Consider the following 16,752-nt stretch of genomic DNA (forward strand, 5'->3'; position numbering starts at 1 on the left):
GAGCAAGAACCAGTAGGGGGCTGGCACAGCCTTTAGAACAGACATGTCATATGGAGCCTCCTTAGAACATAAGGAAATGTCTTTGTGTTAATAAAAGTGATATTTAGTTTTAAGACCTATTTCTAAAGTATTTTTCCTGTTGCCAGAGACATAAATTTTAATAGTGTTTGGGCTATCTCCAGACTACCTTCTAATTCAGTTAATCTTTACATTAATTTTTCCTTATTAAGTTTTTGTTTGAGAGATTTAAAAAACAGACTGCTCTTTTTAAAAATATACTTATGAAAGTTATGAAAGAATTTATCATGCCTTGAAGTATTAAAGAAAATGGCAAGAATTACTTTTTAATTTTAATGTATAATGGAAATTTTGTTGTTGACACATCAAAGGGATAGATACCTATAAATAAATGAGTACATTTCCTTACTACCCAAGACATGCATAAAATTTCAAAGAGGTTGGAAATAAGGGAAATTTTCCCTTTCTTCAAACCAAAGTCACTAATTTTTATATCACCATCTTGCAGGGCATGCAAGATGTAGAGCACTTTCACACACATTACTCCATTTGATCCCTTTAACTGCCTTATCAGGTAGACACAGGAGGATTATAATCACCATTTATAGATGAGAAAGGTGAGACCCTGGATTTATGACTTGCCAAAGGATACACAGCTCGTAAACAGCAAATCCAAGACTGGGAACTGAGGTGCCCACATGTAGCCCATTTAACTACACCACTGCCTTATTTGAATGATACTACTTGTGCAGACACTAAGTTACACTTTGGATGCTTGATCTGTTTCCTTTCAAGATTCAGTCCCACAATACTCTAATTCTATGATAATCTGGGGCAGATGATGAGACAGGATGGAACTAGGAAAGCAAATCACTTAGCTCTTCTTGCTGAAATAGTTAAGCCCAAATTAGCCCATAGCAGCAGTGTAGACCAATCTTGCTTCATTATAAAAATTCTCAAGAAATGAGGATTAGAGGTTTCTTCATCAAGCATTATTTCACAACAGTCCTTGCAAAATCCAGTACTTACGATGATGACTGTCTGTGCTTCTTTATCCTTACCGTCTAGTGTTTTCCTAACGTGAAGCCAGCCTTCAGTCCTGTACGAGGACACTGGGTCTTTGGGTAGACTTTTGCTGTTACTGCTGCAGCTCTTTCCTCCTCACAATTCTTCTCTGTCTAGGGCTACACCTTACTTCAATGCACTCAAGAAAATTTTACACTGCCAACACTTTGATGTTCTCATGGCTTTGGGGACTGGGCATAGACCTCCCTTTCCACTTATCATGGCTGTGAAAACTGGGCTCATGTCTCTTGCTGGTTGTCCTGTTGCCTCTCAAATTTACCTCTCTGGGGGAAACTGAATCTTTCTTTTGTTTACTTCTAGTTTCATTGTAATCATTTGAAAGCTCTTTTTTTTTTTTTTTTCTAGATTGAAATTGGAAGAGAGAAGAAAAGAGTTGCTACAGAAACTTGAAGAAACTACTAAATTAACTACATATTTGCATTCACAACTTAAAAGGTAAACTTGATAGATGTTTTGGGGAAAATATGTTTTCATAGCATCCAGGGATGTTCTGGGCCCTCTTTGGTAATTTTTCAGCTACTTAAAAGTAAATAAATTAGTTATATCAGTACAATTAATATTTGAATTACAAAATTTAAAGTCACGTAAATTCCTTTTCTTTTTATAAACTCCTTGGTCATATTTAGAATGCATTTGAAATATTTTATAGAAAGAAGTTATATTTTAGCTATCAATGAAAACGAGAAAATAGCACATTTCTATCATTATCCCATCTTTTGCAAAGGGAGATAGAAGAGAGTTACTTTAAAATGTTTGGCCATAAATTTTCTTTTATTGATTAGAAAAATATTCAGTCCTATAATCACACAAAGAGAAGAGAAATAGTGAGGGTGCTCAGGGGTCTTGTGTGTAGTCTCTTAGCTTTTATGAGTGCCTCTTTTTTCCCCCTCTAGAAATATTTTTAACTGGAGTAGATACATTAACTCTTTGTATAAGCCATTCCTTTTTTTCAGTATTTTTAAAATCTAAAATTGCTTTTGGATAGGTGTACAAGTTGACTTACAGACAGGCCTTTGATTTACATTTTTTGTTTGAAGACTTTTTTTTTTTTTTTTTTTGGTCTTTTTGAGACAGGATCTTCCTACCTGAAACTCACTATGTAGATCAGGCTGGCCTTGATCTCACAGAGATCTGCCAGCCTCTGCCTCCTGAGTGCTGGAATTAAAGGCATGTGCCACCATACTTGACTACAAAAAGCTTATGATTTAAAAAAATATTTTTTATTTTTATTTTATGTGTAATGAGTGTATTGCTTGCATGTATATGTTCCCCTGTGTCGTGCAGTGCCCACAGAGGTCAGAGGAAGGCATCAGATTCCCCTGGAACTCGAGTTACCGATGATCGTTAGCTGCCATGTGGGTGCTGGGACTCAAACCTGGGTCCTCTGCAAGAGCAGCCAGTGCTCTTAACTGCTGAGCCATCTCTCCAGCCCTAGCATGTAATTTTTAATAAGACAAGAATTATTAAGGAGTATATGGAGAACAAGGTTGATGATATTAATAGATGAGCAGAGAAATCTGTTTCAACAGCAAGTTCCTCTGCCTGTGTTCTGGATTCAAGTCTTGGGCATCACGGTTTCCCTTCCCTTTCCGGGTCTGAAGGAACCAGTAGGGATTGTGGTTGGGCATCCTGTGTAACAGCAGATTTTAAAGTGTGCTTTTCTTCTCTCAGCTTGTCCTCTAGCACGCTATCCATGTCGTCTGGGAGCAGCCTGGGGTCCCTGGCATCCAGTCGGGGTTCTCTGAACACCTCTAGCAGAGGGTCACTGAACTCCCTCAGTTCCAGTGAACTCTACTACAGCAGTCAGAGTGATCAGATAGATGTGGATTATCAGTATAAACTGGACTTCCTTCTGCAAGAGAAGGGTGGCTACATTCCTTCCGGACCCATCACCACCATCCATGAAAATGAAGTGGTCAAGTCTCCAAGCCAACCTGGCCAGAGTGGACTCTGTGGGGTGGCAACTGTAGTGACCGGCCACACACCCCCACTGACTGAGGCCTCCAAGTCTGTGACATCCCTCTCGTCTAGGTCCTCCCTTTCCTCTTTATCTCCTCCTGGCTCTCCTTTGGTCTTGGACAGCACATTTCCTGTGTCTTCTCATGACACCTCTCTCCACCAGTTCACTGCTGACTTTGAAGACTGTGAGTTGAGTAGCCATTTTGCTGACCTTGGACATGGTGAAAATCAGATCTTGCTGGATTCAGATTCAGGAGGAGCTTCCCAATCTCTCTTAGAGGATAAAGACCTTAACGAATGTGCTAGGGAGCCATTATATGAAGGAACAACAGGTAAATGCAATTTTTATGTACCAGAACCATTTTAAAATGGATTAGGTTTCTCTTTTCCAGAAAGAGGTAGTTTTCTCTTTCTCCAAAGTATTCATTTTCGCTTCATTCAAGGATATTTATTCCTATACCTAACTTCTTTCTTTATCAAATAAAAATTGTGCTGGGCATGGTGGCACATGCCTTTAATCCCAGTACTTGGGAGGCAGAGGCAGGTGGATCTCTGTGAGTTCAAGGCCAGCCTGGTCTACATAGTGAGTTCCAGGACAGCTGGGGCTACAGGGAGACCCTGTCTCAAAAAGACAAAAAAAAAAAAAAAAAAAAAAAAAAAAAAATTGCATCCTGGACAGGGTTATAGCTCAGTGGTAGACAGCTTGCCTAGTGTGTGCAAAGCCCTGAATTCAATCCCCATTACCACAAAATAGAAATAGGGGCCTAGGGGAGTTGATAACTCAGTCTCTAAAGTGCTTGGTGTGCAAGCATGAGGACCTAAATTCAGATCCCCATCACCCATGTAAAAACCAAGTGTGTCATTTCACACCTGTAATCCCAGTGCTGGGAAGCAGAGCTGGGAGCTCCCTAGGGCTTCCTGGTCAACCAGCATAACAGAACCCATTGACCTCCGGGTTCAGTGAGAGACCCTGTCTCAAAACATAAGGTGGAGAGCAACTGAGGAGAACACCAAATGTTGACTACTGACCTATACATATTTGCGCATACATTCACAGGTACCTGTGCACACACAAACATGTACATGCACATATGCAAAAATATTGCCTTCCTATTTAAGAGATTGCATCACATTAGTACCTCTTCTGTAGTCTAGAGATCCTCTGTGTGTGGTAGTTGCCTGGAATGTATTTTGTGAGCACTCCACACTTCCACATGGATTCTTGTTTGAAAATAGCAAGGCAAAGATGAGCACTTTCTTTTTAAAAATTGGCCTACAACAGATTAAAACCAAGTCAATTAGCATATCGGCTAATTAGTACCAAGGTTCAATGTTTAGATTGCTTAGGGAGTTCTATATAAACATGATTTTTGTTTCATGCCAGACTCCCCTTCTGCCCAAGTTAATTGGAGTTGGGAGAGTCCAGTGTCCGGCATTGCTGTGCCATCTGCTGACTGCTTTCCCAGTTGCAGCCCCAGGAAGAGACTGCAGCCCAATGTGTCCTTGCTCCTGCGTGTGCACTCAGAGTCAGGAACAAGAATTTCAGGCAGTATTGCTCACCTAGATATTTTTAATATATGCATTATGGTTGTGAAGAACAGGTGGTGTCCTTGTTGTCAAATGATGTCTTATGCTCCAAGAAGGAGCCATCTTATAGCTAGCTTAATGTGAAGTACGAAATGAATCTCTACACCCGTGAGGAAGTCCTGTCCAGGCAGTGTGTTCCACCTCTCAGAGGACTTCCTCTAGGGGACACTATGGGCTTGCTGTTTGAAGAAGCATTTTTATCTGTACATATGGGCCTAGGAATTCTAAGTTTTAATTGATTGGCCAGTTGAGATCTTTAGAGACGTCGATGAATACAACTTGAATTTTTGGTTTCTGACACTGAAGACTGAAGTGCTGTGTTCTCACAGTGGCCTGAGGCAGAGCTGGGGTTGATGGGGCCTTCCTGTGGTTTGTATGTGCCATCTTAGGGAGATGCCAAAGTGACACACATTATTACACACACACACACACACACACACACACACACACAAGCATGGGAGGGATGTCCATAGTCGCTCTGCAGCGGGACTTCAGGGCACCTGTGAGGAGAGGCCAGTGGAGCCAGCCTGCTCTCACATTTCACTTGCCTCTTTGGCTGTTTTGGTGAGGGAGCATGTTGCCCTGTTTCTTGGCTTGTTCCTTATCTGCACAGTCATTCTCATAGTATGCAAGAGGATTAGTGCCATCTAAGCATGTCTGGCATGCACGCTCAATTGTAGTAATTGTTAGCATTGTGTGATGATGAGAGGTAATAGAAACATTGCTATCCCCATTCCCTCCACAAACCACTACAAGTTAGGCAAGAGAATGGGGGTGGGGGGGGGTGGAGCATTTGGGTACCATTCTCCTTGCTGTTTAGACTTGCTGGTTCTTATCCTTCTTGAGCATCTACCGCTGACTTTGCTGTTTGTATATTTGGAATATTCTCTAGTGAGCACTTCTAAACATTCTATCAGCTTAGAGGATCCACTTCCCAACATCCCACCAGCATAGGAATAGATGCTGGAGAAAGGGGGGCAGTTTAAAAATTTCAGGCCAAGGGCCATCACCCAAACATGGTGGCTTAGCAGTTGGCCTAATCCCTAACATTGGGTCTCCTGCCATGTTTGTCCATGACTGTCTGGAGACAGGTGCCCGGAGGAAGTTTCTGTGAAATCATTTTAAATTTCTTAAATGTTATTACACTGCTGTTAAAAAGGTACCCCAGGCCTGGGGATAGCTCGGTGGTAGAGTGCTTGCTAGCACATGCGAAGCCCTGGGCACTTCAAAAAGTCACTAGGAAAAATGCACATGAGGGCTTTCTTTGTTTGCAGTTAATTTTCAGTTTCATGTCTGAAAACAGCAGAAGCATATATTTTAATCATAAAACCACTAAATCTTCAGGCCACCAGTGCTTGGCTTTTTCAAGGAGCATTTTAAGGGTGGGTGGACCCCTTGGAGGGACACTGTTTATCCCTTGATGTTCTGGGGTCTTATGCAGGTGAAGCTGAGTCCATTTTATATAAGTTTTTCTCCTCAGCCCCAATCCTTCTCAGATGACAGAAACCAAGTTGGAATAACTATGAAGTCTTTCCACAGTCAGTCTCTGTCATTGTCAAAGTCAATTTCAGGCTGCTGTGGTTATTCCTGGGGGTAATCAATAAATCATGTCATCACCTTCACCCCTCACAAAGGGGGGTGGGTGGAGAGAAGGCACTTCATCATCAAGGAAAAAGCATTCCCACTGCCAGAAATAAAAGGGGAAATGCACCAATCAATCCTGTAATCTGAAGCCTTAAAACTTAAACATCTTAACAAGATGTAAAGTCACGACTCAGAGGGGGGCTGAAATGCATACCAATAGTGCTCCTCTGGCTCACTCACTGGAGGATGAAAGAAACTCCGCAGGCTTGCAGCTTATTACAGTACAGAGCACAGCTGTAAATGAATGCTCCTTGCTCGCTGCAGGATGCTGGTATATGAATATGAGTTAGAGATAAAAGTTAAGTGGTAGCTGGTGCTAAAGATTCGGTAGCACAAAAAGTTGTGGGGGGGGGGTTTAATGGTGTTAGCTGGTGAGATTCCTGTAAGTCAAAGATGTTTTCTCCAATTTCTGTTAGAATAGTAGCACAGGAGACAAAGAACAAGGCATGTGGAGAGAAGCAGAGACTCAGAGAATTTCTTTTCTATTGAGTGGCTAGTTAGTTGTTCAAGTAGGAATAGTTCCAGTATTTGATGGGAGCACATAGTTTCTTAGCTCAAGGTTATAGTGGTTCGTCAATGCTTGAAGAAACTGAGGACCAGTGCAAATCTGTGCATCCCTTGCCTTTTAATATTCTAGGACAAGGACCTGTGTGAGATGGCTCAGCAGGTTAAGGTGTTTGCTTCCAAACCAGTCAACTTAAGTTCTATGCCTGAGACACATGTGGTGGAAGGAGAGACCCACCTCCTACAAGCTGTCCTCTGACCTCCACACACCATGGCACGAGTATGTGCGTGGATACACACAAATAAGTGTAATTTTAAAATTTAGAACAAAAAAAATCAAAACATGTTTTCCCAAGTAATGAACCCTAGAACCTCATATATCACAGTGTCCTGTCTCATCCACATCTGGTAATACAAGTTGGTAACGTCCTTGACTTTCAAGTGGAAATTGTACTTTGGGTTTCTCATAACTAAACTGTATATATATATTATACTTTTCCCAGTAATGAGTGTTACACTCTCCTCTTCTTAGATATGGAAAAATCATTACCCAAAAGAAGAGGAATCCATTTGCCTGGGGATAAAGTTGCTTGTGTGTCGGCTGCTGTATCTGACGAATCTGTGGCTGGAGACAGTGGAGTCTATGAAGCCTCCATGAAACAGTAAGAACCCACAAGAGATGCTATGTGCACCTCTGCAAGACTCTTAGCTGGGCTCATGCATTGTGTATTGTAAAGGTGAAGCCCTCATTAGTTTACCTTTCAGAATAATTTAGGACGTCAGCCATTGAAGAGATGGTATGCCAGAAGATTACAACATGCCAAAAACATCCACCAGCCGTGGAAATGATAAACAGACTGGTGTACTCAGAGATTTAAGAAACTGATATTTGTGGGAATTACAGAGTGCTTCACCAATGTCTGTTCAACCCATGAAGCGCTTTGTATAGCTGTTTGACAGCTCTCAAGAGGGTGGGGTAGCCTTGTAGGTCTAAGGAAAGCCAAACATCACAAAGTGTTCCCTAACTCAGAGGTAGACTCTTAAGAAGAAAAGAAAGCCTCTGAAGCAGCTGCTTCCACTGGGGTGAGATTGAAGTACTCCTAATTCAGGTTTTCCTTTAAAACCATTGAGTGGCAAATATCAGCCATAATAATCAGTGTCTCTATAAATTAACTGTTTACCTGCTCCTGGTCCCTAGGCCTGGTGAGATCGAAGACGTTCCCTATAGTGAAGAAGATGTCACCATCGTGGAGGCTGCCCAGGTGCAGATAGGACTCAGGTAAAGCAGTGTTTGTAGGAGCAGGTGGCAGTTCTGGAAATCAATGCCTGGTCACTGGCTGTGCTTACTGTTTGTTTCATTTGGCTTCTCTTTTGACAGACATGATGCAAAAAGTTCAAGCTTCATGGTGATTATAGCACAACTCCGAAATCTTCATGCCTTCTTGATACCTCATTCTTTGAAACTGTAAGTAAAACCAGTGAATGAAACAAACTGAGGAACTTAAAAATTTTTCTACCTAAGATAGTTCTATATTGTGATCAAACAGTTTATCAAAATGAAAATATAGGGGTTGGGGGTGGCTTAGCAGTTTAGAGTGCCTTCTGCTCTTCCAGAGGACCTGAGTTTATTTCTCAACACCCACATCAGGCAGCTCACAATCTCCTATAACTCTAGCTCCAGGGGATCTGACTTCTCTTCTGGCTTCTCTGGGAATCCACACTCAGATACATAGACACACACACATATGCACATAATTAAAAATAAAATTAATCTCTTTTTTAAAAAATGAAGAAATGGGAGAGAAATAGCTGGGTAGATAAAGATGAAGAAAAGAGGAAAGTGGGAGAAAGGCACATTAAATTTGGGTGTTTATTCAGCTGATTTTTGTCAAGGGTAGGAATTAAAACTTTTTATTTCCTTTCTGACCAAAGATTCTATTATTCTATGTTGTGTTGGGACTTGATTACTGGAAATATGCTTATAATTTTTATTGCATAGTACTCACTACTACTGGTTTTGAGAAATTTTCTGATCTTTGACATGAATATGTAGTGATTAAATTTCATTAGTATAACATTGCCAGTCAAACATTTTATCATGCTACATGAAAGAGGATGTTTTTATCATCCAATATTTACTTCCCTGTGGCCAACAACTTCTCAATTGCAGTTATATCACTGCATAAAACCAAAAATCCCAACAAAGTGTTGACGTAATTCTCCATAGTCCATTGTTTCAGGACTGTATTTTAACAGGTGAGTCTAGAGTTCTTTACCCATCAGTCACTTTTGAAAGCCAAAGTTTCCCTGTTCCCATGTTCTCTACAAAGGGAACATGGCTAGGAAGTATAATACCAGAAAGAATCCAGATTTCAGCCTAGCAGCTGTGACTTAGAATACCAAATCTCCATGTCTACTCAGCCTTTAAACTTTCTGTTTTGAACATGGCAGTACAAGGCTTGGGGATATAAGAATATTGAGTGATCCCCATGACTATACGGAGCCCAGTGACTGTTTCTTGATGATGATGGAGTTTCTTACTCAGAGGGCAGGACTGTGTAAATATAAGAGTCCTGGATGTTTCCTTACAGGTTTACTATTAAGTTCACATCCTCATAATCAGGAATTGCCAAGAGAAACTGGATCTAAGAAAAAAAGAGCTAAATGGAGATCATTTAGTAGATACCAGAAGAATGGAGATTGCTATAAGCCACTGATGATCATTAAAGCCAGCTGGGACTAGGACCTCGGAGGAGACCGGGCTCAGAAGACGTCCTAAAATGGGAGCATGGGGCCCCTCCTCATTAATAAGACTAGCAGAGAGAATGGGCATAAGGTGGCCCTGGCTAGATCAGCATAGAAAGCTGTATTTGGGGAAGACTGGCTCATTGATGATACTGTTTGTGACTTCTCTAACACATGTGATAGTGGAGTATGGTAGCTTTTTAGTAAGGTAGGTCAGAGTGATGGGACTACCAGGGACTGGCTCTGAACAGGGAAAATACCTCCTAAGTCCAGGAGAAAACTACAAGATGCCCTACAAACGTGTTCTTACTTGACACGAATTTTAAGGCTACACATGCTCAAGTGCTCTACCTCAACTGCACTAACAACCATAGTCCTCCTCACTTCACAGGAGTCACCGAATGCCTTCTGGAGGTGTGGTGACCCCCCAGGTAACTCGGGAGCAGCAGCAGTTTCAGCCACCTGCTGATACAGTGCATGCGTCTGCTCCCCAGCTGCATGTAATCACTTGTCTAATTGGTCTGAACTTTCCTGAGACATATACATTTTTCTTTATATTTATATATGTATGTATAATATTTTCTTAAATTCATATATAGGTTGGACATGGTGGCACACAACTTTAATCCCAGAACTCAGGAGACAGAGGAAGGTGGATCTTTGTGAGATCAAGGCCAGCCTGGTCTACATAATGAGTTCCAGGCCAACTGGGACTACAAGCGAGACCCTGTCTCAAAACAAGTACAGAACCTCATATGATAGCCCTGTGTTGACACTACTAAAAAAAGTCACCTAGGGGGCTAGAGAGATGGCTCAGAGGTTAAGAGCACTAACTGCTTTTGCAGAGGACTCAGGTTTGATTTCCAGCACTCAAATGGCACTAACAACTGTCTGTAACTCCAATTCTGGGGATCCAACTCCTTTTTCTGACCTCTGAGAGCATTGCACGACATGGGTGCACTTACACACGTGTAGGCAATATGCTCATATACATAAAATAAGACTAATAAATAAAATTTTAAAAATTACCTAGTATAAAATATTCTTAAATGTCCTTTGCCCCCAACTCAAAACTTTGTGGAGATTTCGTGGTTGGTTTTTGTTTTTGTTTTTTGGGCTTATTGTTTGACTTCTTAGCCTTTCTTTTCCTCTAGTAGGATCATGTATTCCATTTCTGGCACTGGTCATCACTGATCTCTTGTTTTAACATTCTGAGTGAGAATTCTTTGGGATAAAGTCACCAGTGTGCACTTAGTGTGTTCTCACCTCCCTAGACTCAGAAATGACTTATTTTGGAATTGGCTCTGCAAAGGGAGGTGGGTCGGTAACCACCTGCCCTGCAGACTTTCTTCCTCTTCACTTTCCTATCTTGTGCCTTCGCTTCAAACCCTTGCTGAGTGGCAGGATGGAGCCCAGTTGGCACAAGTGGGTTAAGAACACAGCAGCTCGGCAGCGGAGCACAGATCCATTATGGCAGCAGCGCTTTCATTTGATAATGAACTCCATGATCTCTTGTTTTCTCTCTTTGCCGATAATTGCAAATAATGGTGATGAATCCACTATAATTCAAGTACCTATGAAGTTTATTTTGCTCTTGTTCTTTACAGGTATTTTAGGGTTGCTGTCCTTCCCTCCTCAGCAGATGTCAGTTGTCTATTTCGAACAAAAGTCCACCCACCCACTGAATCTGTGTTGTTCAATGATGTGTTCAGAGTGGCCATTTCCCAGGCAGCCTTGCAGCAGAAGACACTGAGAGTTGATCTTTGCTCTGTCAGCAAACACCGCAGGGAAGAATGCTTGGTAGGAGCCTTCATAATTACCATCATCAAATAACACAAATGCTATTCTAAGGACGTTTTCTACTTGCTGTTTTACCAGCCCCAAAGCCATGGCGTACCTTCCAGCACTGTGGGACACGAGTTATTTCTTTCTTTCTTTTTTTTATTTTATTTTATGTGTATGAGTGAATTGCCTGCATGTATGTAAGCGCACCCATGTCATGAGATGCCTGTGGAGGCCAGAAGATGATGTCGGATCCCCTGGAACTGGGGGACATTATTTAGCTGCCATGTGGGTGCTGGGAACTGAACTTGTGTCCTCTGCAAGAGCAGTCAGTGCTCCTAAACCCTGAGCCATCTCTCCAGCCCCTTTTTACTCCTTAATTTTTTTTTACATTTATTTATTCTCTATTTTTTCTCATATTCCATATTTTTTTTAAGTCTGCTTGTAATTGTGATGCTCTATGGCTTGACCTTCCGTTTCTGTTCCTGAGTATGGATGAACTTCAGCTTCTGTCATAACCATTGTGTGGTGCATGCTTACTGGTCCTGAAGCCAAACCCTGTGATCTGCATATTAATTTCCTTTAATCTCAGGATAATACCATAGAAAATTGATTATGAAAAGTGTGATTACCTCCTATTTTCAGATAAAGAGCTTCCCAAAGAAGGCTATACTCATAGTGAACTGGACATCAAAAACCAACCCATCCCGTAGTTCATTGATTCACTTTAAAATTAAGCAAGGCATTAAGTGTATGGTTCCTTCATTTGGCCCATTTTCCCCTTCCATGATGTTAAAGTTTCCAGGAGGAAGTGTTACTGTTTGGAGCAATGTGATTGAATGTGACAGCAAAAGACTTTGTGCTTAGCCAGCAGTGAGCTTAACACACTGCCATGGCAGTAACTAATAGAGGGGTCACTGACCAGTAAAGTTCTATGGATGCTCACATGCACCCAGAGAGGGACTCACTTGGTCAAAAGCAGCTTTTACTCTGTGATCCAGCAGGAGGCAAACATGTCTCTTGATGAACCAAAAAAAAAAAAAAAAAAAAAAAAAGGGCAATAGTTTTCTTTCTTTTTTTTTTTAATTTGAAAAAAAGTGATATTATGTCAAATAAAATTAGAAAGAAGCCAAGGTAGATTTTTTGGCCATCAGACAGGCTTTGTGTGATAGATGCCATGTTTAAGATGTGTCAGAGCTTCCAATAAGATCAATATATTAATTAGTAACTTCTTGGAAACAATGGAGTTGAAATTAGACTGTGGATAGGTGGAATGTGAAACCATCTCAACATTACCTTTTTTGGAATTCTAGTGACCTCACACATCTAAAGAAAACCTTTTTCTATATAATTTGTATGAATATTTGTGTATTTCATACAAAACATCTCAATCATCTTTATTCTCCCTCCCCCATCTACACCCTCCCATAACCCCCCTCCCCCACTGGATTTCATGTATTCTGTCATTATGTTAAGGTTTATTGAACCAAGTTAGTGTACCCAGATGTTCCTCAATGTAAGTTCATCCACTGGAGTCTAGTCAGCCTATTTAGAGTCATTACCTTAAAGAAAATCAACTCTCCTTCCCCCAGCAGTAATCAGCTACCAATAGTTCTTTGGCTAAGGTTGGGGCCTGCTGCACATTTCCACAGTTCTATGCTGGGTTTTTATGTGCTTGAGTTAGCATGAGTCTTGTGCATTCTGACACCATTTCTGTGGGTTCATATGAGCAAAGTCCCAGGAGCCTGTAAGATTCTTTCCATATGGTAATGCACCTCCTCCCCTGGCTCTTACAATCTTTTTGCCCCCTCTTCCTCAATGGTCCCTGAGTCCTGGGTGGGTGAAATTTATTATAGGAGTCCTGTCCAAGGACCCACACTCTGCAGACTCTTATTCTCTACACTTTGGCCATTTGTGGCCTTTTGTGTTCATTGTCCTCTATTGCATAAGAGAGCTTCATTAATGAGAGTTGAGAGATGCATTAGTATTCTCTCTACCCCTTGTTCTACTATGTTCTATGAGCCTTAGGTGTAGAGGTGCCATTGTAGATGTGTCACTTAGGGTTGGCATCTCATAGTCACTTATTATCTGTGTGTGACCAGTTGTGGAACTTTGTAATAGTCTCTGTTGCAAAAGAAGCTTATTTGATGAGTGGTGACTGGCATACTTGTCTGTAAATATAAAGACCCATATTTAGCATATAGTAAGAAATTACATTTGACTGGGATGTGATAGCCTTAGGGTTTTCTCTCAGATCTATGACCTTTCCGGCCACATGTATTTGGCTATATTTACAGTACTACACATGAGTTCCCACCCATTGAGTGGGCTTTGGGTCCAATTAGATAGCTGTTGATTACCTCCCAAGATAGAAGTGCCACCACTGCACCAGTATTATTTCCAGTACTGGTTGGTCATTGTGGGAAAGAAGGAAATCAAGCAGGGGGAGACCACAGGTGACAGGTATTATTAAGGGTGAAATGGGGAAAAGGGGGGAATTTAACTGGGAATAGAGGAGGAAAAGTTAGGGAGAAAGAGAAGGGAGATAAATAATGCTTGACTGGTATGAAAAAAAAAAGGGAAATGTATTAGTTCAAAGCCTACTGAAAAATTACATATACAATATCTCTACATGAGTCCAGGTAGGCTATATAACAAGAAACAGTGCCAAACAGGAGAAATTTCCCTTAGAGTTGTTAGCCAGGATAGTCCAAGAGACTCCTAAAATTATACAGGCTATTGCCATAGTCCTTGATAGCCTCCCAGAACTTGAAGGTAAGACCATATTGCTGAAGACAGGACATACTTCAGACACAGGACTTGGAGCAAAGGAGCTGGAACTGACCTGGAAGCCACCTCCCTGAAGGCTAGTTTTCGTAGTTTTAGAGGCTAGTATGCAAGCTGCTAAGAGAGAGTATCAATTGATGGTCCAACCCCAGCTTTATTGCCTAATAAAGAAAACTTCTGCTGATTTTTCACTCAAGGGCAAAGGCAGAATCTTTGTCTTAAACTTTTTGCTGGATGATGATGAGGTTTTCTAATAATCAAGTCACTCTTATGGCATGTTAAAAGAAGTATTATGCTTTCAACTTAGTCATTTATTTGTTTATTTTTTAAAATTCTAATTTAAGCATAATTCCACTTTTCTAAAAATTACATGCTTAGACATTTAGGTGTTACGAAAACTAAATGTTACAAAATAACCGAGGATTGACTGTTCAAATGGGCATTGTTTCTTACTGAGTTACTGCTGAAGATATGAAGCATGTTCAGACTTTAAAACACTCACAAATCCTAAGCTGGGGAGATGGTTCCATGGGTAAAATGCCTACTACGTAAGTATGCGAACCTGAGTTCTGATCCCCAGCCCTTGCGTAAGAGCCAGACTCAGTGGTATGTGCCCTAAGCTCAGCTCTGGGAGTTAGAGACAGACAGATCCTAGGCCTCAATGACCAGCTTGTCTAACCAATGGTTGAGCTCTAGGTTTGATGAAAGACCCTGCCAATAATATATACATACATACATACATACATACATACATACATACATACATGCACACATACATATCTCAGAGTCAACCTCTGGCCTCTATACATGCATACAATACCACATACACATACACACTCTCTCATCAGTGCTTTATATCACTTATAGTTTATTGGTTCTACTTTAAGACCCGCTCACCCAATCATCTTTATCGTATCAGAGAGAACAATACTTATGTAAATGTTTTATTTTTCTATCATGCTTATTTATTTTTATTTATTTTTTTATTTTCTTTGTTTCTTTCATTTCCTATAGGCTGGGACTCAGATCAGCCTGGCAGATTTACCATTTTCCAATGAGATGTTCATGCTATGGTATAATTTACTTCCTTCTAAGCAAATGCCTTGCCAAAAGAATAAAGAAGAAAATGAGGAATCTGTAGTTCAATCAAGCCAGCCGGTGTTAGAGCCTATAGACTTGGTGAGTCACAACTGGAGAACACAGTAGGTAAAATGTGATGATGTAGTGTGGAGTACAGGACTGAGTGCAGCAGGCTCCACGCTCTGCTTGCCCTTCCTTTTCTCCCAGCTCTTCACTGGCTCCCTGCTTCCCAAGAAAGGTTGCTTCTAGCTTTGCTTCAAGTGGGGTTTACCAAAGTATCATATCTCCTTCAATGAAAATATATGATGTCGAAGCCTTGTTGTTTTAAGTGACTGTAGAAACCTTTTGATTTGAATTTATATTTTTGTACATTGTGTTGACATATTTGATTTCACTATCAGCTTAAACATTTGAAACACAACATTTTACAAATTTTTAATTATTAAATCTGAAAGTGTGTTAATTTTCTATCTGTAATGTCAGTATTCTTAAATATTTTTCTGTTAAAAAGTATTTTATAACTAGTAGGTAGCTTATTGATTGTTCACTGAAGGGGCTGGAGAGATGGCTCAGTGTTTAAGAGCACTGACTGCTCTTACAGAGGACCTGGGTTCAATTCCCAGCATCCACATGGCAGCTAACAACCGTCTGTGACCCAGTTCCAGGGAATCCAACTCCCTCTTCTGAATTCCATGTGCATTGCATGACATGGGTTCACTTACACACATACAGGCAATACATCATACACATAAAATAAAAATAATGAAATAAAATTATTTTTAAAAGTGTTCACTGAAAAAAAGTGTTATAGCCTAGAGTCATATCTACAGTCAAACCCTGACGCTTAAAGCAATACAGGAGGATATTTTGTGATGCTGTTCATCATCAGTTTGCATCTGTGGATCTTGTAACCAAGTACAAACAAGTTTATTTTAGATTATTTTAAAATGCTTATTAAGTAAAAGCCAAATACTTAAATATTTCCTTAGTCATCTAGGACATATGCAAAACTACAGTAGACACTGTGGTAGTTGATAAAAGAGAAACAGACATGGGTTAGTGTTTATATTAATGCCCAGGTTTGTGGTAGACACTAAGAAAGGCGTATGGAAGGATGGAATACAGCATTTATCTTTGTGTAAGTTTTTTGAAACAGCTATACTGCAATATAATTCATGTCACATACAGTTCACCCATTGGAAACTCTGGGCTCAAATGTCTTTTCACATAGTCACAAAATTGTGTGGCCATCTGTATAGTCTTTTATTTATTTTGATGATTTTTTTTTTTTGTCTTTTTGAGGCAGGGTCTCCTTGTAGCCCCCAGCTGGCCTGGAACTCACTATGTAGACCAGGCTGGCCTCAAACTCACAAAGATCCGCCTGCCTCTGCCTCCCAAGTGCTGGGATTAAAGGCATGCGCCACCAACGCCCATCTCAATTTCTTTTATTAAGTAAGAGGGAAACATACTTTAGAAGTGTAACAACAGAGGGAAACCTTCCTACATCTACAGGAAGGTGGAAGCATTATATTCATAAGGGCCAATCACCTAATAAAGACG

At 40.6% G+C, this 16,752-nt stretch overlaps 1 protein-coding gene across 1 annotated transcript in view; it reads left to right on the forward strand.

Moving 5' to 3' along the window:
- Wwc2 (WW and C2 domain containing 2) overlaps window positions 1–16,752 on the forward strand; it is a 208,002-nt gene that overhangs the window by 136,018 nt on the left and 55,232 nt on the right. Inside the window, exons 10-16 of the mRNA XM_008853555.3 lie at window positions 1,450–1,539; window positions 2,776–3,395; window positions 7,331–7,460; window positions 7,997–8,077; window positions 8,177–8,263; window positions 11,151–11,343; window positions 15,127–15,291. Of these exons, the coding sequence (XP_008851777.1) occupies window positions 1,450–1,539; window positions 2,776–3,395; window positions 7,331–7,460; window positions 7,997–8,077; window positions 8,177–8,263; window positions 11,151–11,343; window positions 15,127–15,291 (1,366 nt within the window). The remainder of the gene's footprint in view (window positions 1–1,449; window positions 1,540–2,775; window positions 3,396–7,330; window positions 7,461–7,996; window positions 8,078–8,176; window positions 8,264–11,150; window positions 11,344–15,126; window positions 15,292–16,752) is intronic.

The sequence above is a fragment of the Nannospalax galili genome, unplaced genomic scaffold, assembly GCF_000622305.1.
Source record: "Nannospalax galili isolate Female #2095 unplaced genomic scaffold, S.galili_v1.0 scaffold46, whole genome shotgun sequence".
In the NCBI taxonomy this organism is placed as follows: Eukaryota; Metazoa; Chordata; class Mammalia; order Rodentia; family Spalacidae; genus Nannospalax; species Nannospalax galili.